General features: G+C 50.4%; 1 protein-coding gene across 4 annotated transcripts in view; it reads right to left on the reverse strand.

Moving 5' to 3' along the window:
* The window catches only part of shroom3 (shroom family member 3), a 47,340-nt gene that overhangs the window by 1,312 nt on the left and 23,528 nt on the right, over positions 1 to 22,500 (reverse strand). For 3 of the 4 annotated variants that reach the window (XM_076283518.1, XM_076283517.1, XM_076283520.1), the window contains 7 exons: positions 14,266 to 14,397; positions 7,250 to 10,268; positions 5,472 to 5,548; positions 3,651 to 4,421; positions 3,046 to 3,411; positions 1,708 to 1,801; positions 1,063 to 1,347 (listed from right to left, as the gene is read on the reverse strand). In XM_076283518.1, the coding sequence (XP_076139633.1) occupies positions 1,063 to 1,347; positions 1,708 to 1,801; positions 3,046 to 3,411; positions 3,651 to 4,421; positions 5,472 to 5,548; positions 7,250 to 10,268; positions 14,266 to 14,397 (4,744 nt within the window). Of the gene's footprint in view, positions 1 to 1,062; positions 1,348 to 1,707; positions 1,802 to 3,045; positions 3,412 to 3,650; positions 4,422 to 5,471; positions 5,549 to 7,249; positions 10,269 to 14,265; positions 14,398 to 18,060; positions 18,259 to 22,500 lie in introns of those variants that run through there. The other variant, XM_076283519.1, reaches the window with a different exon arrangement.

Genomic DNA, 22,500 nt, shown 5'->3' on the forward strand with positions numbered 1-22,500 from the left:
AGCAGGAAGCTGGGCTGGTCTTGTCCTCGCGTCACATGAGCAAAGCAGCTGATCTAGTGTCAGCACAACATGGCCACACAGACTGTATGTACGGTTAGCGTGTCAAGGAACTGGCACTCCTACAGTCTCACTACTGATAAGATAAAGCGTCTGGATTCATTCCTGCTGAGTACACAAGCCTTATTACCAGTATGTGACTAAAAAACCACACATTTGGAATAGATGTATTGTATTCATTTGTGGCTGGGATTGGAAGTAGTTTAAGGAAGTAGTTTAAGGAACTACTACTAAGGAAGTACATGTCAGGATGAGTGGGTCAGGCTTATCTATGTTAATGATTCTATACCCTCCAATGTGTCATCACTCGCTGTGTGACCGTGTGTGGGAAATGTCTGTAAATACACATTATGTGTAATGTTACACACCCTGTCTCGTGTGTCATACCCTCACTGCCCTGACGTAAATTTGTGTGTGTATGTGTGTGTGTGGCTAAGTGTGTGACATCCATCCCTCCCTCTACTGTCTCCGTTGGCACTATGTAATTCCTGTAATTCTTTGAGAACATAAGATTCTGAGGTTTTTATCCACCTTCATTGATGTGTAGCAGGACCTCCCGCCTCTCCTCTCTTTGTGTCTACTGGGGTGAGCCAGGCTGCATTGTTCTGTTAAGGGTGTGTGTGGTGCACACCTTTGACAGATATCTTAAAGAGCCTTTATTTCTAAGAACAATAGTTCTTTCTGACAATTTTTTGACCCTATTTAAATCTTTGCTACAAACACATAATTTAGAAGTGTTAAATTAGCCATTTACAAATGACAATTTAGGATAAGTTTATAATGATTAGTTGATAATGTGTTTCAATAATGTGCTAACACTATATTTTACACTATATTTCAATACAAGATGATTCCAAATGTTTGAATATTAGTGTATGTGTGTTTATGTTCACTAACAGGAGTAGTGTTACATGTTTATATATGTATGTGCGTGTGTGTGTGTGTGTGTGTGTGTGGGTGTATGTTTACCGGCATGTTGTAATTACACGGTGTAATGTTACCCACCCTCTCCACTCCGCTGTCCTCTGTCTCAGCCTCTCTTTCGAGGGCGGCGAGGGCGCTCTCCACACGGGCCAGACGGCCACTGAGGGACAGCAGCAGGTTGACGATCTTGTCCAGGTCCCCGATGAACATGCGGTACTTGTCCCTCTCGTTGGGCTTGCAGCGCTCCTGCACCAGGGCCTCTATGCTGCCCCCCAGAGCACTGCAGCTCTTCTGCTCCCCGGCCAGCTGCTCCTTCTCCCCCCTCAGCAATGCCACACTGAGGGCCAGAGTATGCAGCAGCTCCCCCTGGTGGAGTGGAGGAAACCACAGCGATTCAGACACTATAATATCACATGCTTTCAGATAGCATACTGTGTTCCAGAATGGCTCCTTACAGTTATGTATCCGCAGTAAACAGACATATAAAAGGACCACCCAAAGCGGTCTGCATTGCTACTGCTGTGACCATATGACAAGGATGTAAGAAAACAAACAGTTTTCAGTAGGGATCTTGAAAAATACTTACTAGTTATATTTTGTCTCATAACCTAGTGGCCCAAGTTCATTTAGCTTTGAATCTCAACATCTTAGTTGAATAAACTCTGTAGAACTCCGCATGCTCTAAGTATGTGATAGCCTCTTTTGGATATTTCCTATTCCTATTACCTGCTTCTGTGTGAGGTCAGCCTCGTCCTCGTCAAGGTCTGTCTCCATCCTGCTGGCCGAGGGCTCCTGGGAGTTACAGGCTTCATCTGACCTTCTGAGGGCAACAGAACACAACAGAGACATAGATACATAATGTGAAGGGTTTATAGAAAAGTATATATCCACAATTACACACACTATCAGTAACAAAGAGCGAGCTACAGCCCCTCCTCACACACACACACACACACACACACACACACATACACACACACACACACACATGCTGTAGTTATTTCTAGAAAAATACACACCCTCTCTCATACCACACCACCTTTGTACAAGCAATGCAAATCAACTGGTTTTTGCTATTCAGAGCGGCCTATTTACCAGGAGGAATGTTAAAAACGCATTCCGGGGAATAACCGGACCGTGCTTAATTAAAGTGGATTTAATCACCCTGCAGAATACTGAAGGTCACATAGAAACAATACAGCACTGAGTGTGGATGGATTGGGCAACCATTGTGTCTGACAGTCATCATAATCATTTACAATGACACACTGCATCTTTTCAAATGATTAAAATGGAGCATTTATGCATATGAAAAGAAGTTACAGTGACAGCTTAACTCACGCCTGCCAGTAAATGCATTCATGTGAGAAAGAGTTCTTTTGAACTTCTACTGAACTCAACCAAAAGTGAAAACTTAAGTGCCATGTTGAGCATCTACTTTGTTAAGTGGGCAGTTCTCAAGCCTTCCACTAGATGGCAGAGTAACATCGACATAGGCATTCTCAGAGCCATTTCACATTTAAGCATTTAATGACTCCATGGCCAGTAAAACGGGTTGTCCTTCAGCTACCTGTCCTTCAGACATGTATCTTTGCCAGCAGTCTTATACTCAGTTTGTCTCAAAATCTATTTCAAAAAGCAATCTCAAATCTGAAAAAACAACTTAGAAGTGCAAACTGAATCAGATAGGCAACACTGCTTAACACAATCATTTGAACTTAGCAAGAATGCCTGAGCAAACAAACTCAAGTGAGGTATCTGGAATTTAACAAGATACTGGGCTACTTAATGCTTAAGCAAAGGTTTTGGTGGCATTCATCCCACAATGCAATCAGATAATTAAAGCACAGAAAAAGCGCTGTGTTGTGATAACAGCGATGCCAGGCAATAACCGGGGGCCATCATTTCATCAGGCCAAACAAGGCTGCCTTTGTCCAGCCACGTTACAGCAACCTGAACTGATCACTGAGTTATGTAAGGCACATTAAAGCCTCCACCTTCCCTCAGCAATTCTCTGTGGAGTGGCCCTGCGCCATATGCCATCTGCTCCGCACCCCCCCCCACCTGTCTTCCTGACTGACGGTGCTCCGCCTTCGTTGCCATGACGACCGCCGTCCGTAGGCAGGGAATATCTCCTCCATCATATCCATGGAGCTTCTCCCGGCCCAGCTGTCCAGGAGAGGAGTCAGGGACTTGTCCCGAGACACCAGCTCCCGGGCCAGAGCCTCCACGCGCCGCTCCGCCTCCGACCTCTCCCTCCGGGACAGCAGGCGTGGGTCCAGCCCCAGGCTCTCGTCGTCCTCCTCCAGGACAGCGCCGCTGGGCGCGGCGGCCTCAGCACTCGGGCTGGGGCTGAGAGAGGGCTCTGGAGACAGGGGGGGCGGCGAGAGGAGGCTGGAGCTCCGCGAGTCCTCTGCACTGTCCTCCGCACTGCAGCACAATCCAAACACAAACAAAAAATGTTTCATTAACACACAAAAAAAAGCTAGACTTAGCCAATGCAAAATGTAATACATTCACATCACAACAATCTAGTTTTAATTAACTCGTGGTTTGAAAACTACATGCTATTATTGGAAGATGTGCCTGCCCTGTTTTTAAGGGAAATGTTCCGCTGATTCCTGTAGAACAGGGGACAACTGAGCACAGCAAAGCCGGCTTGACCATACCTGAGGTGCGGCTTTGGTGATCCAGGAGGCAGCGGGCACTCCAAGTAGCCCACGTAGGCCTCCTCTCCTGCAGGGGGGGAGAGAGAGAGCGGAGGTGGTGGTGGTGGTGGGGGGAAGTCCTCCGTGATGTCCGTCTCGCGGATGGGCAGGGGCGGTGACGGGGGCGCAGGAGGTGGCAGGTCCTGGAAGAACACGTCGTCGTCTTCGTGCGAGGAAGCCGCCGGGGGGCTGAAGCGCAGGGCGGACTCAGAGATGCGTAGGGAGGGGAGCCGCTGGGGCAGCGCGTCGGGGGAGTGGGGCACCCTCACCTGGGGGGGCGAGGGGGGGAGATCGGGAGAGGGTGGGGGCGTCTTTGGTGCCAACTGCGTCCGCTGGCCGGGCCCCCCGCTGGGGAAGTCCTTGATGGTCTCCTCTGAGGTGCTAGTGTCACTGGAGTTCTGCCTGGTCATTCCTGCTGAGGCCCTCCTCGTGGGGTGTGGAGCGCCACCGTGTGGCACGGAGGGGAACATGATGGCATCCAGGTTGGCTGGGCACAGCCTCTCGCTCCACTCCAGGCTGGCAGCGTTACTGGGCGGGGAGTAGGGGCTGGGGAGTCCCACGGAGGCGGCTAGACCCGCCGCGCTCTGGGCCCGCTGCCGCTCGCCGTGCCGTTGGCGTTCCCTCCGCACCACGGGCGCAGCGGCCGGCGAGCCGGTCTGGTTCAGAACGTAGCGCTCTCTTCTCACGGCCGAGGCGGACGCCGGACGCTCAGGCCTCCCACTGGCCAGAGACCTGCCACACACACACACAGCAGCATGTCAGCCATCTCACGGAATGGCACGCTACAGGAAAAAACATTTCTAATTCCTATTTTCCATTATCCATTCTTGCATCCATTCATTATGCATTCTTGCACATGTGACAATGTCATCTTCTCAGGGGATTGGTTTCACTGTGACACCTAAACATACAGCATCTGGCCTCATAAGGAACTAGAATGAAGCCCATTTTGTTGTCCAGTCTAATGTCTGGCTATGCAGCAGTGCAGCAATGCCTCAGTGTGCAATAGATAGATAGATAGATACATAGATACTTTATTGATCCCCAGGGGAAATTCAAGGTCTCAGTAGCATACAGACAACACACACACATTCACTAACAGCAGAAAAAGTAATTAAACGTATATAATATAAAAACACAACTAAGCAATAAGGACAGTAGAAGATAAAGAATATACTAAATATACTAAAATACAAATTATATTATACTAAATAACACTTAATCTAAATCAATTCTAAAAACAGTATCCACATAGCTCTTTCTCAACACAACCCTCTGATGCCAGCTCTCTCAGTTTTTATGGGCTTTTCATATTACATGTTAAGTCAAATATTCTCCTTAAGGAAAGTCCAGGTCAAAAATAGACACATGGTCTCTCTCTCCAATAGAGCCATTGACCAATTAAGGACTAGCCCTCTGAGGTATTGCCATAAAAGTCAGCATGTTTTAAACAATTTTGAGTTTCCATTAGGAAGCATTTTCTCATAAGGAGAGATTTTTAGTTATTGGCCTACGACAGTGACTACAGGTACAGCATGTTTATTAGCCTCTTTTGAAAAAGCAAATATCAGCCACTATTGTTTATAATAAGCATTATGAACTGTGCAAAGTGACTGTGTGTAACAACAATATTTTCTGTCATCCCCATGTGCATGCACAACACACAAACACACACACACACACACACATGCACACACACACACACACACACACACACATGCATGCACACACATATAATAATATAGCACTGTGCATTGTAAAATCATTTAAAAAGTCACAAACCTGTTGCCAGTGTGACTAGATGGAGCAAAATCCATTGACATCGCCCCAAAAGATCGAAGCTCTGCAGCCATAAAATCCTAAAATGGAAAAAGCATATGTTGCAATGAATTGCATTATGAGATATGAGTTTATTTGTAATGTGTTTCTGTATTTAACCCAGGAATACAGATCCTGAAGCCATCAAACAACTAGGGTTGATCACTGACCATTTGCCATTAATTACACCCAGCAAAACATTCCAAAGTTTAATCATAGGTGACATATTAAGAGAAGGAAATTCACACAATGGGGCTTCAATCTGCCAGTGCTTTCTCAACAAACTAATAAGTCCCAGATCTGGCAGGACCAGTGATCTCACACTTCTTGTCGTGAATCATACACCTTACACATGATCTATGCTCTGAAAATATTTTCAAGGTCATATTAAAGGTCAGATTTATTTGATACTGACACCGCCTCTATCGGTAATTTTCGCACATATATCATTTGCTGGACTGAATCACAGAGAAGTAAAGACCGGCTTGGTGGTCAAATCTCTACATCATTAGTCATAGTGCCTAGGGTTGGTTTAAGTACTAATCTTTCCTGGTTCCCTTGTTCCTTGGTGTTCTTTGCACAAGCAGCCCTCGTGTAAAAGTAATGTTTGTGGAGGGAGGCTAATTGCAGCGACATAAACAACCTTTAAAAAAAAAAAACTCACTTCCTGCACAAACTGTGGCAGGAGCTCTAAAACAGATCCATCTTATCATGCACGACTCCTCCCCACAGATACAGACAACGTGATTTATCAGTCTGTCATCTGCCAGCAGCGACTCCAGAGGAACCCAAGTGGCACCAAACAGGAAGTGGGAAGTACGGGGCATTTCCTGAGGAGCTGGGGCGGGGGCGCTGCCATATATCTCTGCAGCAGTGGCGCAGTGTGTCAGTCAGATCGCCACACCAAAGCCTTTCATGAAGACCACCAAAGCTCCCCAGACAGACATCAAAATTGTAATGGTGACTTAGAGCAGACAAAACTGAAGGCTATAATTTGGAATCTTTTTTTTTTGCTTTCTGGAGTGTTCTGGAGTGCAAACACAGTGAATACCAGGAACACGCACCCCAGGAACCCAGGGAGAATAGTTGGGTCTTTAGCCCCAACAATACATATACAACGATAAAGGATAAACTATAAAGAAACTGACCAGTTGGGACCAATTTTGACCTGCTTTGACCAATATGTTGTTATGTTGTCAAGAGAAACCTTGCAGGCTAAGGGAGCCTCTGAAGATGTAAATACTGACAGGAGTGGATGTGGAAGTACTTCTGTAGACACTCAAATCAACACAACATCAACATCAAGTGCTACTATGCAACCCAACAACAGGAAAACATCAGCTGGGTTGAATCTGCTTGCTGAGAAAGCTGTGCAGCGTCCAGCTGGAATGTTTACACCCATGGAAGTTATTCATTGAGCTTTCAAATAAAGACACAGTTTTCTTCCCTAAACACCTACACAAGATCTGGCTGACCCTGGTTCTGCACTTCAAGTAGTTTATTAACCAGCCCAAAAAAAACTACTGGCCCGGGAATGATCATTTTGACTCTGATTTCATAAAATAACATCTACATTTTCCCCAGTGGAGAAATACTTTCCACTTAACGTGCCCGTGGTGTGAAATCAAATTATCTTGAAGTATGTGGTTTTAGTTTGTGCTAAGCAACAGCATAGTTTACACAAGAGGTTTAATGCAGGTCAGGGTGAGGGAGTGCACACTCCAGAGGAGGAGGAGGAGTACCTGGCTGTACTGCTCCACTGAGGGTGAGGAGCGGGAGCGGATGTGCTGGGGCGCTGGCCTGTTCTCCAGCCGGTCCAGCAGGTCCTCTGCGGAGGCCGACTTGCCTGAGCTCCGGGCTGGAGAGGCTCTCTCGAATCCCCCGTCGCGGTGGGACAGTGGGAGGTGACGCGGCGCATCTGGACCGGACGGCTGAGCCAGGCTCGGGGCCGAGGCCAGCCTCTCGCCGTCCGCCTGGAGCCACTGAGGCTCGGGGGTCTTGCTCTGGGTATGGCCATATGAGGCCTGCTGGGGCTCCATGTGCGACCGGCCCCCGGGGTAGAAGACCCCGTGGAGGTTGGCCGGGAGAGTGTAGGTCTGGCGGCCGCCACCGGACAGGCTGTCCAGCCAAGGGTCCTGCAGTGAGGCCAGGCTGGAGGTGGAGGAGAGGCTCCGGGAGTCAGTGGATGAGGACGAGGCCGGCTGGTAGGCGCTGAGGGGGCGACTGGGCCGCCCCTCCGACCTGTGGCTAGTTTTGCGCTTCATGTACTCGGCCACGGCGTCCTGCTGCATCTGCCTCAGCTCTGGGCGCGGGGCGGCCGGCTGGCTCCGGCGGGCGGCCCTTTCAAACATCTTGCGCCGGTCGGCCACGCTGGTCTCCGGGACGAGGAACTGCTTCCGGGTCTCGGGGTCAGACACGCCGACCTCGTGCATGTTCTCCGGCTCCGAGTAGGAGCGCTTCTTCTGCTCCATGGTCAGACGTTTGCGCCCCCCGATGCGCGTTAGCACCTGTCCCACTGGCGGAAGGCTGGGCAGTTCCGGAGGACTGCACCTGTCCGGCAGGTCGGGGGTCACCACGTGGCGCTCTTTCGGGGTATGGGGCGAGCTGGCGGTCGGTTTGGGACACGTCTTGGGGCCCTTCCTCTCCAGGGACATGTGTTTGGCGGGCACTGGTGGAGGATTCAAGTCCCTCCGTCGGAAAGAGGTCGATCGGAGCACCTTCGACTGGGCGTCTTTGATGCTGTCCCGGTACGCCCGGTTATAAGGCGTATCCTGGACGGTGCCTAAAATGTCCAGGGAGTCGTCTCTCCACTCAAAGCCAGATCCGTTTTCCTCCCCCAAGTGGAAGGTGCTTTTGCTTCTCTGCAGAGCTGGATCAGGCAGGTACCGGTGCTGGGGCTGATCGTTGCTCCCTCTCCTCTGGTGCAGATCCTCCTGGTGCACCATGCTGTGCACCTGGCTGTTGGAATAGGAGCTGTGGGGAATGGAATGAGAGATGGCGCTCCTGTCTTGCATGTTGCGAAGGTCCTCCAAGCCAGAGAGGGAGCTCTTGGGGCCCACAGCTGGGCGGTAGGAGGGGGCCGAGCCGGCGTGGCTGCTGCTCTGACAGCGTGCTTTGACCGGCTCGCGCCTCTCGAAGCGACTCACCCTCTCCAGCACGGACACGCTGCGGTCCACCTGTTGGTTCTGACCACTGCTGCTGCTGCTGCTCTCGGGGCTGGCGCACCTCTGCACCTCGGCCAGGGCGTTCTCCAGGCGTGTCAGCAGGTGCTCCTGATCCTGGGAGTGGACGCTGGACTCGCTGTAGTGCCTGGCGTGCACACTAGGGCCGCCCCTGTTGCTGTGGGCCACTTGTCCCTGTGGCACTTTGCTCTGTGGGACCACGGGCTCGGCGTGCGAGCTGTGCTCTGGACGTCTGGCCTGCTCCTCGTCCCCGCTTGGCTTGTGGCTGCTTTGGGGCTCTGGGCTGTGCGTGTAGCGGGGTCTCTCTCCTCTGGGCTGGACCGGCGTGTAAGGGTCTCTTCTCTCCTGCCCGCTGGATGGCCCTGGAGGTCGGTAGCTGTTGGGCTGCAGGTGGGACCTGTATTTGGCATGGAGCTCCTCCAGGCCTCGCTCGGCATGCTGGGAGGATGGCGGGGCTTGCGGAGGCGGTTTGGGCTGGGAGTGTCCTGGATGAGGTGGGCTGGAGGAACCATGTGGAGTGTTGCTTTGGTATCCGTTCTCCACCGCCGCGCCCTCCACACCGAGAGAACCTCCTCCTCCTCCTCCTCCCACCACCCCCGGCTCTCTCTGGGGGGCGTAGCGGCTCTCCTTGGCCAGGGCCGGGTAAACGCTGCTGGAGCTGGGGCAGCTGGTGGGCATCTGTGCAAAGTGGGGCTCGGGCGGGGGCACTTGGTAGACGCTGGTGGGGAACATGGGCCGGCCGGGCTGGGAGGAGGCCGCCTGCGGGAAGCCCTGCTTGGGCCGCGTGGTGGGGCTGCTCTCGGGGCTCTTCTCCACCACCGTGTGGAGCTGGCCCTCCGTCACGAACGAGGGCTTCCCCGCCCCGGCGACCGAGCCGCTCGAGTGGTGCCAGGAGCCCTTGTGCAAAGCGCGCAGCGAGCGCGCCTGGTCCAGGCTGGACCAGGAGTTGGGCCGCTCGTGGTTGCGGATGGCGGCGAAGCTGTCGCTGCGCAGCGGAGGCGCTGGCGCCCCCTTCAGGCTCTCGCAGGAGCTGCGGCTGTGGTTGCCCCACACGGGCCCCACACTGTGGCGGTGGGAGGCAGATGAGCCACCACTGCTGCTGCTGCTGCTGCTACTGCTGCTGGGGCGGTGACTTCCTCCTCCTCCTCCTCCTCGGGCTTGTGACCGCCCGTCGTTCCCTCGGCCCAGGGAGGCCGAGGTGACCTCGTGCTCCTCGGACACGCCTTGCGGGTCGTAGATGGTGCGCACGTAGCGGATGTCCGCCTGCTGCATGCCCTCGGCCCCGGCTCGGCTCTGCGGAACGTGCTCCATGGAACAGGAGCGCTCCCGGTTGCCGAGGGACGGGCCGGCCGCCAGGTACTCCGGGATGCTGGAGCTGGTGGAGAAGGAGCTGTAGGCTGAGTCGCGCTTGCTGTGCAAGTGATCGATGCTGTTGGACGACTTGGAGGCCGAGAGCTGGTGGCAGGAGTTGTAGGCTGGGTTGGGCGGGTCCAGGCTCTCCATGCTGCCCCGAGAGCTGTACTGGTCCGGGCTCTTACGCAAGAACCCAGCCTCGTAGGCGAGGTCAGTGGTGGAGGAGCTGCACACACACACACACACACACACACACACACGGAGGAAAAACAAGAGAATATGGTGAGAGCACAATAAGGGTGATGGGAATTACTTGAGCCTATTGCCTGCAACCCACAATGTCCTGATTCTGACATGGAGGACCTGTAGTTTTGAAAGAGGTCTAACACTGAGCTCCCAATACTAAAACGAGTATAATAGTCTCTACTAGGAGACTTGCGTAAACCTCAGCAGCAGTTGCTGACTCTGGGAGACTAATCTCAAAGCGCTTCAGTAACATGAGGAAGCTAATTCGTTTCTGCTGTACCTGTTATTTTCCACTCCTTTGGTCTGATAATTAAACTATAAATTAAGAACTGGTGAGAACTTTGAGAGATATCAAAAGACACATTTATGACTTCTGACATCATAAAAACATTGTCTGACTAAATCAGAAGGAACCCCCTCCAAGGTTGATCATCTTTATGGCTTTATTTACAGTGTCTCAGTTTGGATTACTCTGTTTAAATGAAACTCAGGCTCCAGCGCTAATAAGAGCAACCCTGCCAAGACGCCTCAGTAGCTCTGACAATAAACATCTAGTGCAGCCGGGGAGCTGAGGTCTCCCCATTTCTCCTGGATGTGGTAAACATGAGAGACGCCTCCACGGCTCCATTAACCACCTCTGTCATAACACACGCGCTAACCACCGGCACAAATGTGTCTGCAGGGACTTCAGTCAAGGGCAGACTGATGCCAAAAAAAAAGCGGCAGCCACAACACAGCGGCCCAAATGAAATCCACTTGTGAGGTAGACAGATCTCGTTTTTATTATACAAGACATTTTCAAATCAGCTATGCTGTGCCCTGCTCATCGGTCTTCTCCCAGTTCCACCACCAAACAGTCCCTGGTGGCTGTGAGGGTTTGGGGGGTGGGGAGGGTCGCTGAGCTCCCATGGGGCCCCACTCTGGGCTGGCCATGTATGGGTATGTGGGTGCTGGGAGGGGGGTGGGGGTGGCGGTGGAGGGTGCCAGCCGGTTGGTTGGTGTTCTCACAGCCATAATGAATGTGATGTCGCTACCTCTCTCTGGTGACACAATCCCCTCTTCTGCTCTACTTTCACGGCCATGCTCACGCACGCACGCACACACACACACACACACACACACACACACACACACACACACACACGCACATACCTCCCCACTCCATTTTTGTCTTTGTACCGGCTGACGCTAGCAGTGTCCTGGCAATTGATGACCACACGCGTGCCCAGATAGGATGTAACCATGGAGATCAGAGGGGTTACGGGGTTGGCACAGCGAGGAATGTGCCTTCATAGTAGACACACTGCGTCACTGGCCCCCTCCACACCCCCCCTCATCTCAGATGCTTCTCTGCAACCGTCATTGCTGATAGCATTTGGATGTCCTTGTGTAAGCACTGATTAGACTCAAGATAAAGGGACACAGAAACCTTCTTTCTTTGACTGCTTTAGTGGACCGGGCACCAGTTACGTCTCTTTTGAAACAAAAGCCCTGTTTTCGGACACACTAATGTCTGTAACGTCTCTTGCCTGAACAGATCGTCCTATAATGAGTCTTGTCTCTGCTGTACAGACAGACTGAAGAAATCATCCTATAATGAGTCTTAAGTATAAGTAAATATACTCTTTTGATCCCGTGAGGGAAATTTTGGTCTCTGCATTTATCCCAATCCATGAATTAGTGAAACACACTCAGCACACAGTGAACACACAGCGAGGTGAAGCACACACTAATTCCGGCGCAGTGAGCTGCCTGCTACAGCGGCGCTCGGGGAGCAGTGAGGGGTTAGGTGCCTTGCACTTGGGCACTTCAGCCATGCCTACTGGTCGGGGTTCGAACCGGCAACCCTCCGGTTACAAGTCCAAAGCGCTAACCACTAGGCCACGGCTGGCCCAGGCCTGGCTCTGCTGTACAAACAGACAGACACACATTATTTGATCAAACAGACCTGGCACCACCCCCTCAATGGTCTGCATGGCAACTTAGCGCTGCATAAGTAACAATGAGCTCATTTTAGCCATAACTCTTACATAATCATGCTCCTACATTATTATTACATCATGCCCCAGCCTCATGGTGCTCAGGTACTCACCTGCTATTACGGTCAGGGTAGGATCTGACATGTGGACCTTAGCCCATGAAGTCATACAGTACATGCATCAGATAAGCAATCATGTGAAACCAAATGAATCATCCCTCTTTATCAGCAAAATTAAGAGAACAATGCAGATTCCCCACTGGAAGCTTGACTATTATCCTATTAACTATTAACTATGTCCACCATCAAGATAAATAAAAGGCATTCCAGATGCAATGCAGTAGGAATCTACAGACAGTAGGATTATTTCATTACTGAGGCTTTTGTATCTCACACGTGTTGCCCCATGTTGCCCCATGTTGCCCCTCTGTTACATGCAAAAAACAATCCTTAGAGCCATGTTGCCCTATGTAGGCTCTGCTACATGCAAAAAACAATCCTTAGAGCAATGTTGCCCTATGTAGGCTCTGTTACATGCAAAAAACAATCCTTAGAGCAATGTTGCCCTATGTAGGCTCTGTTACATGCAAAAAACAATCCTTAGAGCAATGTTGCCCTATGTAGGCTCTGTTACATGCAAAAAACAATCCTTAGAGCAATGTTGCCCTATGTAGGCTCTGTTACATGCAAAAAACAATCCTTAGAGCAATGTTGCCCTATGTAGGCTCTGTTACATGCAAAAAACAATCCTTAGAGCAATGTTGCCCTATGTAGGCTCTGTTACATGCAAAAAACAATCCTTAGAGCAATGTTGCCCTATGTAGGCTCTGCTACATGCAAAAAACAATCCTTAGAGCAATGTTGCCCTATGTAGGCTCTGTTACATGCAAAAAACAATCCTTAGAGCAATGTTGCCCTATGTAGGCTCTGTTACATGCAAAAAACAATCCTTAGAGCAATGTTGCCCTATGTAGGCTCTGTTACATGCAAAAAACAATCCTTAGAGCAATGTTGCCCTATGTAGGCTCTGTTACATGCAAAAAACAATCCTTAGAGCAATGTTGCCCTATGTAGGCTCTGCTACATGCAAAAAACAATCCTTAGAGCAATGTTGCCCTATGTAGGCTCTGCTACATGCAAAAAACAATCCTTAGAGCAATGTTGCCCTATGTAGGCTCTGCTACATGCAAAAAACAATCCTTAGAGCAATGTTGCCCTATGTAGGCTCTGCTACATGCAAAAAACAATCCTTAGAGCAATGTTGCCCTATGTAGGCTCTGCTACATGCAAAAAACAATCCTTAGAGCAATGTTGCCCTATGTAGGCTCTGCTACATGCAAAAAACAATCCTTAGAGCAATGTTGCCCTATGTAGGCTCTGCTACATGCAAAAAACAATCCTTAGAGCAATGTTGCCCTATGTAGGCTCTGCTACATGCAAAAAACAATCCTTAGAGCAATGTTGCCCTATGTAGGCTCTGTTACATGCAAAAAACAATCCTTAGAGCAATGTTGCCCTATGTAGGCTCTGTTACATGCAAAAAACAATCCTTAGAGCAATGTTTCACGTCTTATGACTCAGAGCATCCACCCTCTTGTGGATTTGCTTCTCTTGTCATAGCTGGTTGGCTTAATTCTGCGATTAGAGTGCCATAGTTGAGATGGCTGTGGTGCCCCTGGCTGTGCTCAGCTGCCGTTTGTGCTGCTTCTCTCTGGTGGGCCACTGTTCCACGGCGTGATGTGCACAAGACCTGGGGGTTTTGATAACGGTCTGCTTAACACAAGACCAGACTGTTCTCTGTTCTCAATCAACCGCTCTTTTGTCCCCAAAGTGGGAGAGCCGACCTGGGACCTCCAAAGAGAGAGAATGCGAGCGGGAAAAAAGATTAAGAGAGAGATAGATGGAGAGCGACAGAGAGAAAGAGAGAGAGAGAGAGAGAGAGAGAGAGAGAGAGAGGGCTCCATTGTTTTGGTCAGTCTGTGCCCCAGATTCCACTAACCTGGAATGGTAGTTCTGGTGCCAGGGAGCTCCCATGCCGCCCTGGGATACTTGCATCATGCTGGGGTCCTGCAGGCCGTCGCCCAGCTTGGTGGAGTGCCACGAGTGGGGTCGGGACGCAGGCTCGCTCCGTCTGTCGGACGCACAGAACACAGTGGTGAGAGGGGTAGTATGACCTGGGCCCTGAGGACAGGGACCCTGGGAACACCCACACCCACACACACCCACACCCACACCCACACCCACACCCACACCCACACCCACACCCACACACACACACACACACACACACACACACACACACACACACACACACACACAAACACACACACACACACACACACACACACACACACACACACAAACACACACACACACACACACACACACACAGAGGAACAGCGCCAGGCCCACGGCCCGCCGGGGGGGGTGTGCCTACTAATGATAGCATGCATGTCACGGACGTCAAAACAATGACTCAGGACACGGCACTACAAACCACTCTCTTAATGCACACACACACACACACACACACACACACACACACACACACACACACACACACATAGAGTAACACACAAAGAGAGAGATGTATTACAAATGAAATCTACTCCCCACTCAACTTAACTCTCCTCTACAGTAAAGTAAAGAGCACAGGAGAAACAGAGTTGCCCTATGTTTGGTGTAGTACACAAGAATCATTTGAGTTGTACATGAAGCAGTGAACACTTCAGGGCCAACGCACCAGAGCCCTTGGCCACAGGGGAGGCCTCCTACTGCCCTCTCCTACCCAGGGGAAGGACATCATACTGGGGTGCTATCTCCACTTCATCACATAAACACCATCAAACAAACACTTCCTCCCTCATTCCATCTCAAGTAACATCATCAAAGACACAGATAACACAAGCCCCCTAATGCTGTCACTCACAGAAACAGACTAATATCTAACAGGGAAATTAGAAGCCCGAACATTGAAGGTATTAACTTACAAAGTCTGCAGAGTTTTAGGGGATTCTCTCAGGGTTTTGATACAGCCTCTTTGCTGTTCTGCTCTTTCAAGAACATCCTGACAAGCAAGAATGGGAGCAAAAGAACACCCCTCTAAGTGGGACACACTGCTAAAAGCAACATCTCATGAGACAGCCAAACTATCCGCACTGGCCCAAAACTATTATGTCACTCTGCTTTGGTTTCGAGTTCCAACTCTGACTTGTTTGTACTGCATAATTGACAACTTGTACCTGTTGACAATGATCCAAGAGGACATTCTGCTGTTGCATAACATATCATTATAATGGACAGAGGGTCATGTGTAGCTTCAGCCCTTACAAGCATGAATAACCCTTTCAATCTACATTTCACTTAAAACACACACTCAGCCCATATCAACCAGTTTTAAACATTGAGAGTCCATATGTAAGCACTAAGGTTCAGACTCCCCGTACCCATACCGATACAGATATTTCCCCAATGTGGGGGACACTGTCCTGGTGGGTATGGGACATTATGGAGTTGCCGTGGCCTGGCCCAGCAGGCTTTGAGAGGGATGGATAAGAGATGAGAGGTGGCCTGTAGTGGTCCCCCTGGGTCCATGAGCATGAGCACTGGTCACGGCCCATCAACAGCCCGTTGCTCCTGCTGACCACCCCCCCGGCTCCTGCCGACTTTAATCCGTCACATCTGGGTCCCCAAACACACACACACACACACACACACACACGCACACACACATGCATGCACGCAAACACGCAAACACGCACACACACACACACACACACGCACACACACATGCAAACACGCACACACACACACACGCACACACACACACACACACACACACACGTCGCCCGGACCCACACGGCCCACTAAGACTTTGCACAGCGTCACGTTAACAGGCGGTGGGACGTGCCTATGCACTCCCTCCCTCCCTCCCTCCCTCCCTCCCTCGCGGCCTCTCTCTCTCCTCTGACCCCCCACCAAGAAATGTCTCACTCTCCTCCATTACTCCATGAGCTGCCAGGGTAGCACATTTTGTTCTCGCATGTTCATGAAGCGTCCTGGAGCTCGCAAATCAACAACAGTAATGACCAGTATCCGCCGAGTGCACAAACCAGCAGATGGTGACGGAGGAATTCAGACTAGCGGTCAGGCACACTTTCAGACTAGCAGTCAGGCACACAGTCAGTTTGACATGTACTTCGTTGGACTCACTGACCCCCATGTCTTGGTGAACATTACATGAATATGATGGATTTTGGCGGGTTGGGAAGGGGGGGGGGGTCAAGATAACAAAACCACAAGCTATTACAGTGACTGGAAACCAAAAAGTGTATCTAATAAACATACCAGAACATGAACTGGTGGTGGGATGTCTGAAACACCAATAAGACATCAGGCAGAGCAAAGAGCCTCAAGACAGCCAAGACTATACCCCCCAGCGCAAGCACACACACACACACACACACACACACACACACACACACACACACACACACACACACACACACACACACACACACACACACACACACACACACACACACAAAGTTCTGTTCTGATTCATGTTTTAGTGGTATAGCACATTACATACATCAGCTCGTCTCTAGTCTGGTCTTTCTGTTTTCTGACCAGGTGTAAACATGTGGACTTTAACTTTGCTGACCATATGCAATGGTGACCAGATGCATCACATCACCCTCCTCCCCTTCTCTCCCCTCCCTCCCTCCCTTCTCCTCACCAAACAGCTTCTATCTCTCCTCCTCCTCTTTCCTTCTCCTGCTCCCTCTTTCACCTCCCTCCTCCCGCACTTCCTCCCTCCCCCACTTCCCCCACCTCCACTCCCAGACAGAGAAACCTCCCTTTTCAGCGCACAGACTGGCGGCCAGATATGGGCCCTCATCACCCCGACCTCTCCAGGAGAGTTTCACAATCGGCTCCAGAGGGACGGGGGATGGGCTGACCACAGACAGAGCCGCACGCTCCTCAAGCCAGCGAGAGACACAAAGCCCTTTAGAAAGAGAGCACGGAGGATCCCGATCCCATTTCCCCACACTTTGACACAAACAAAGTCTTTCACAAGTGGAAAACACAACTTAAACTGCAGCAAATCAGATTAAAGCATTTCAGTACAGCTCTCTTGGAAATCATATCATTCATGATGAGGGGTGGGGTGTCTTTAAAGGGGAAATTTGCTGAAGAAAGACTTTTGTAAGGAAGAACAACTTTGCGATCTGCAAAATCACAGACGTGTTTTGGTGTTCTGTTTTGGTCTTCAAAAGAGACACTCTCCCTTCACCTCTCCCTCTTCCTGAACTCCAAAGAGGAGCAGTGCTCTCCAGTGTGGAGGAACCTCACCCTGAGACATCATGCCAGATTTTTGCTTAGAGCAGAGGGTACACAGGAAGCCATGCTATCTAGATCAACAGGCATGTGAATACTGGCACTCCCTTCAGCAACTGAAATTCACTGTTATAAACATCAAACCACAACTCTACCACACACACCAAACTAACATTTGCATTTGGATAACAAAACACACTTCTATGCTATTACTCCGTGCCATGTGATATGAAACCAAATACGATAAATACATTTTTCATAAGCAATAATGTCAATCTCAAGAGTGACCCTCTCAAAGATTTACTAAATACAACTACTAAATACAACTACTGCATAAATGTTACATAACAACAACACTCTATGTTGAAGAAACATGATAACAATACCCTGTCCAAAATCAATCATCAATTGTCAAGTCTGACCACCTTCGGACGCATCTGCCTGAGGCCATTACCTGGAGGCGAACCTCAGCACCTTGGAGATGAGCCCTGTGGCCAGGCTGTTGACGCTGGCCTCGGACGGCGACTTGCACAGCGCCCCGTCCGAACGGCCCAGGTCTGGCCTCTTGTGCTTCTTGCGAGGCTTGCGGCGGTAGAATGACCCCAGGAGGTCCATGGCGGCGGGCGGCGGGCTGCTGCTGCTTCACCCGCTCGAGACCGAGAGCGAAATGGCAGGCCGGCGGGGAACGGGGCCGGCTGGGTAGGGCCATTAAAAAACGCAGCTCAAATTAAGCGTCATTAGCCCCTCAAACGATAAAGCCCTGGCACATAAACATCCTGCCCTCTGAGGGGGAGGAGAGGGGGCAAAAGAGGGGAGGGGGCACTGGAGACAGATAGGGACGGAGAGAGAGAGAGAGAGATGAGAGGGGAGGAGGAGAGAGAGACGGAGAGAGGAACGTGGAAGTGAAAAGAGATAGCGAGATCGAGAGATAGCGAGAAAAAACGAGACACGAGACACAGAAAAGGAATAAGGGCATCTGTAATGTAAGGGGTTAAAGAAGGAGAGGAGGATGATGAAGTGAGAGAGAGCGAGACTAGGCCTGAGTCCAGACACTGCATCCCTCTGTGGAAGCAGCCTCGGCTGTGTAGACGGGAGAGCGCTAACACATGATAGCATGCGCTCGCACGCCGAACAATGGTGTCTCTGTGCATCCTCTCTCTCCTCTCCTCCTCCTCGTCACTCAACGCGTGACCTTGCGGCAGATCGTCCAGCACGTCCACACCCTGAGGCCATTATGTGGGCTGTGAAAGAGTCGGGAAGGCCACGGAGCTCTCATCATTAGGGTGTGGCCCTCTCATGGCTGTAGCCTCCGGCTGGGACAAGCCATTGCCAAGCCCCAGGGAGTGGTGGGCGGACAGATCGACTCAGGGAGTGTGTGTGTGTGTGTGTGTGTGTGTGTGTGTGTGTGTGTGTGTGTGTGTGTGTGTGTGTGTGTGTGTGTGCGGGTGTGTGTGTGTGAAAGGGATTGACAAGCTGTTAATGCGTCCTCAGTTGGGCACTAAAGGCGGATAGGGTTGGGAGGGGTTTTGATATATGATAATAATAGACTCATTTCAAACCAATTCCCCTCTTTTCTACACACATGCACACATCCATAAACACAAACAGAAACAGAGACAGCTATATGCCCTAAGATGCTAAGTAACGGATTTTTATCAGACAGATAGAAACACACACACACACACACACACACACACACACACACACACACTAGCACAGACACTGGCTGTATGGGTTAGCGCGTCAGAAGTGGGGAGAAGTGGGGAGAACAAAGCCGTGCTGACACCTTATTCAAGCCTCTGACAAAGGCGGCGGATTTCCGCGGTGTCCGATGTGGAGGAGCCGTCCTGCCGACAGTCCACTCCCATGAAACCCAAACCTGCAGGAATCCACTAGCTGGCCAACGCACAACACACACCATCCATCACACAGAGCGGAGCAGCGCACACAAAACACTTTTCATCTCCCAACAACTCACTCAGGAGCCATTTCCCGCTCTACTAGGGTGTGTGTGTGTTTTTGTGTCTCGGGTCTGTATGTGAGTGTGTGTGTGTTTGTGTATGTGTGTGTGTGTGTGTGTGTGCGTGTGCGTGTGTGTGTGTGTGTGTCTGAGTCTGTGTGTGTGTGTGTGTGTGTGTGTGTGTGTGTGTGTGTGTCTCTGTCTCCTGGTGTGTGTGTGTATGTGTGTCTCTCTCTCTCTCTGTGTGTGTGTCTCTCTCTGTGTGTGTGTCTCTCTCTGTGTGTGTGTGTGTGTGTGTCTCTCTGTGTGTGTGTCTCTGTGTGTGTCTGTCTCTGTGTGTGTGTATGTGTGTGTGTCTCTGTGTGTGTGTGTGTGTGTGTGTGTGTGTGTGTGTGTGTGTGTGTGTGTGTGTGTGTGTGTGTGTGTGTCTGTGTGTGTGTGTGTGTGTGTCATAGGGCCTGGCGAGGCAGGGTGTGTCCAGGAAAAGAAACCTTATCTGTGCCATGGGAACGCAGTCTGCCCGTCTAATCTGTGTGATCTGTGAGGAAACTGCCACAGGAGACGGGATTAGACGCAGCGGGCTGGAGGGTTGCGCTGAGCGCCAGGGACAACACAGGCCAGCGCAGCGTCCCCCTCGGACCAGAGCGGACCAAAGCCTTCAGGGGACCACAGGATACCCACCAGAGTTCTACAGCCCAGTCTGGGATGGGGGTGGGGGACATTCCTCACAGGCATTGTAGAGGGAAGGACGGGAATGATGCACCCAGCCGCGGAATGCAGCAACTTAAACAAAAACATATTCCGAGAGGGAGGAAGAGGCTGCATTAACCACCAGCGAAGTGATTAGCTAATCCTGCCTATGAGCATTTACATAGCTCTGTCCCCAGCGTCCCATATACCTTTAACAGAGCTAATCCTGCCTATGAGCATTTACATAGCTATGTCCCCAGCGTCCCATATACCTTTAACAGAGCTGGGAATAGCAGCAGCACCAACACGGTCTTTGGGTCAGGATGTTTTTTCACACAGACACAGACTTGTTGTTTCACACCTTAGAATTATTCTGGACATAATGTGGGCAACCACTTTTTTAACTGACCAGTAAAAGTAGCACAGTCTCTCCAACAGTCAGTAGGGAGTGCAGCATGAGAAACTGACTCATGCCTCACACATGCCAGTGAGACATGGCACTCATTAAGACACATTCTTGTGTCAAGTGTGTTTAGATAGCAACAAGAGAGCGGTGCAGTTGACCTCTGCACGTCTAGAAAAGCTGAGGGCCCGTCCAGGGAGAAGCATGCCATCTATTAGACCTCACACCTCCAAACAGACGACTCTGGCAAACCACCACAGCATTCAATACAGGTCACTATCAAACGCCTCTGCGTGTTTAGTCACAATTTCACACTTCAAATCTACTTAGAAACCCATTTTCATATTTAATCTAAAACATGTTTACATTAGACAGGTCTATTTACATACCACACAGTGCCTTGCCTATGCTTACATTGTTAACATTCAGAGCGGTGGCATATACAGTATACAGTAGGAGGTATGAATACCCAATCAGTCTCAAGAGCTTTCAGCTCCCGCTCCGAGCTGGTCTGTATTAGGAGGTGGGCTTTTTATGGCCAGTGTTTATGGTGCCTAGCAGTGTTGGTATGGTGCCTACACACGCACTGACAAATCGGAAACAATCAGATGAATGAAAATGAACATGTGAACATGTCCACAGCGAGCACTGCAGCAGTGCAGACCACTGAGGAGTCAAGGCCACACACTCAAGTATGGGGAGGTACTGGCCTTACTGGAAGCAAGGGAGTAGGGAGACAGAGAGAGAAAGGGACATTGAGACCAACAGAGAGAGAGAGAGAGAGAGAGAGAGAGAGAGCTTCATGATGGCAAACTGAGCATCCCGGAGGATAGTGTTGCAAACCTGTGAGAATGTGTAAACAGGGTAATGGTAATGAAGTCTAATGAAGCCTAGATCTGGAAAGGGGAGATGGTGGATGAGCATTGCGTGAACTGTTAAGGCGTTCTGCTTTGCTCTTACATGGGAAGCCTGCAAAGTCTGATGGCCATTTCTGAACAAATCAGAGAGAAAAAAACAAGTATCTGTGTGTGTGTGTATACATGCATCTGTTTCCCCCACACTGCTAGGTCCACTCAAAGTCTCTATGGTAACTCTTTGCAGCATTCAATAACAACCAACTTTATTTATTGGAAACGGCGCAGAGTGGCAGTTGTTGAGGCATTCTGTTAACTTTAAACATTCCACTGGAACCCCGGCGTGACATGTTCTCCCGTGGCCTTATTAGGAGGGAAGCGGCCAGCCTGTATTTATAGCCCGTGGACACGGTGCTCCGCTTTTATTTAGGAACCAAATACTTCAAACATTTCTGATGAGCAGAAAAATCGAGATCGTCCAGGACAGGCCCTCCTCTTTTGGAAAAGCAAGGAAGAGATGAAAACAGTCAGGGGAACTTCCCCGCATTGCGAGAATGGTGTTTTTCTTAAGAATGCAAATGCCATGGAGGTCTTGGGCACACAAACAGGGGATGCACGATGGTGACCCCAGTAGACCCAGCACCTGCCCGCTGTAAAACCTGTCACTTCACTCCTGCAGTTTCCTCCTGAGGTACTTCTGTCACTTCCTGTTTCCTTGAGGATGCCAGGAGAGACAGGGAGTGAGGAGTCTTTTTGCTGGTTGTGTGTCAGGAGATTCCCACATGCCAGGATGCTCTCCAGTATCTGAGCTCCAGAGGAAGAGACAAAAGAACACGGAGCTAAGAGCAGCCCCCAGCTGAACCCTTTGGCTGCTTCCTCCTGTGGAAAAGCACTCTGGTGCAGGCCAAGAGGTCTCAGATAAACAGCCAGCTCTGTGCCCATATTATCTCCCAATTAGGACCTCTGTCTCTGTTATTGTTATTACTC

This window comes from Alosa pseudoharengus, unplaced genomic scaffold (genome assembly GCF_046254945.1).
Source record: "Alosa pseudoharengus isolate Yale_2024_CS ecotype anadromous, Long Island Sound unplaced genomic scaffold, YU_APseudo_1.1 YU_APseudo_1.1_scf_14, whole genome shotgun sequence".
In the NCBI taxonomy this organism is placed as follows: Eukaryota; Metazoa; Chordata; class Actinopteri; order Clupeiformes; family Clupeidae; genus Alosa; species Alosa pseudoharengus.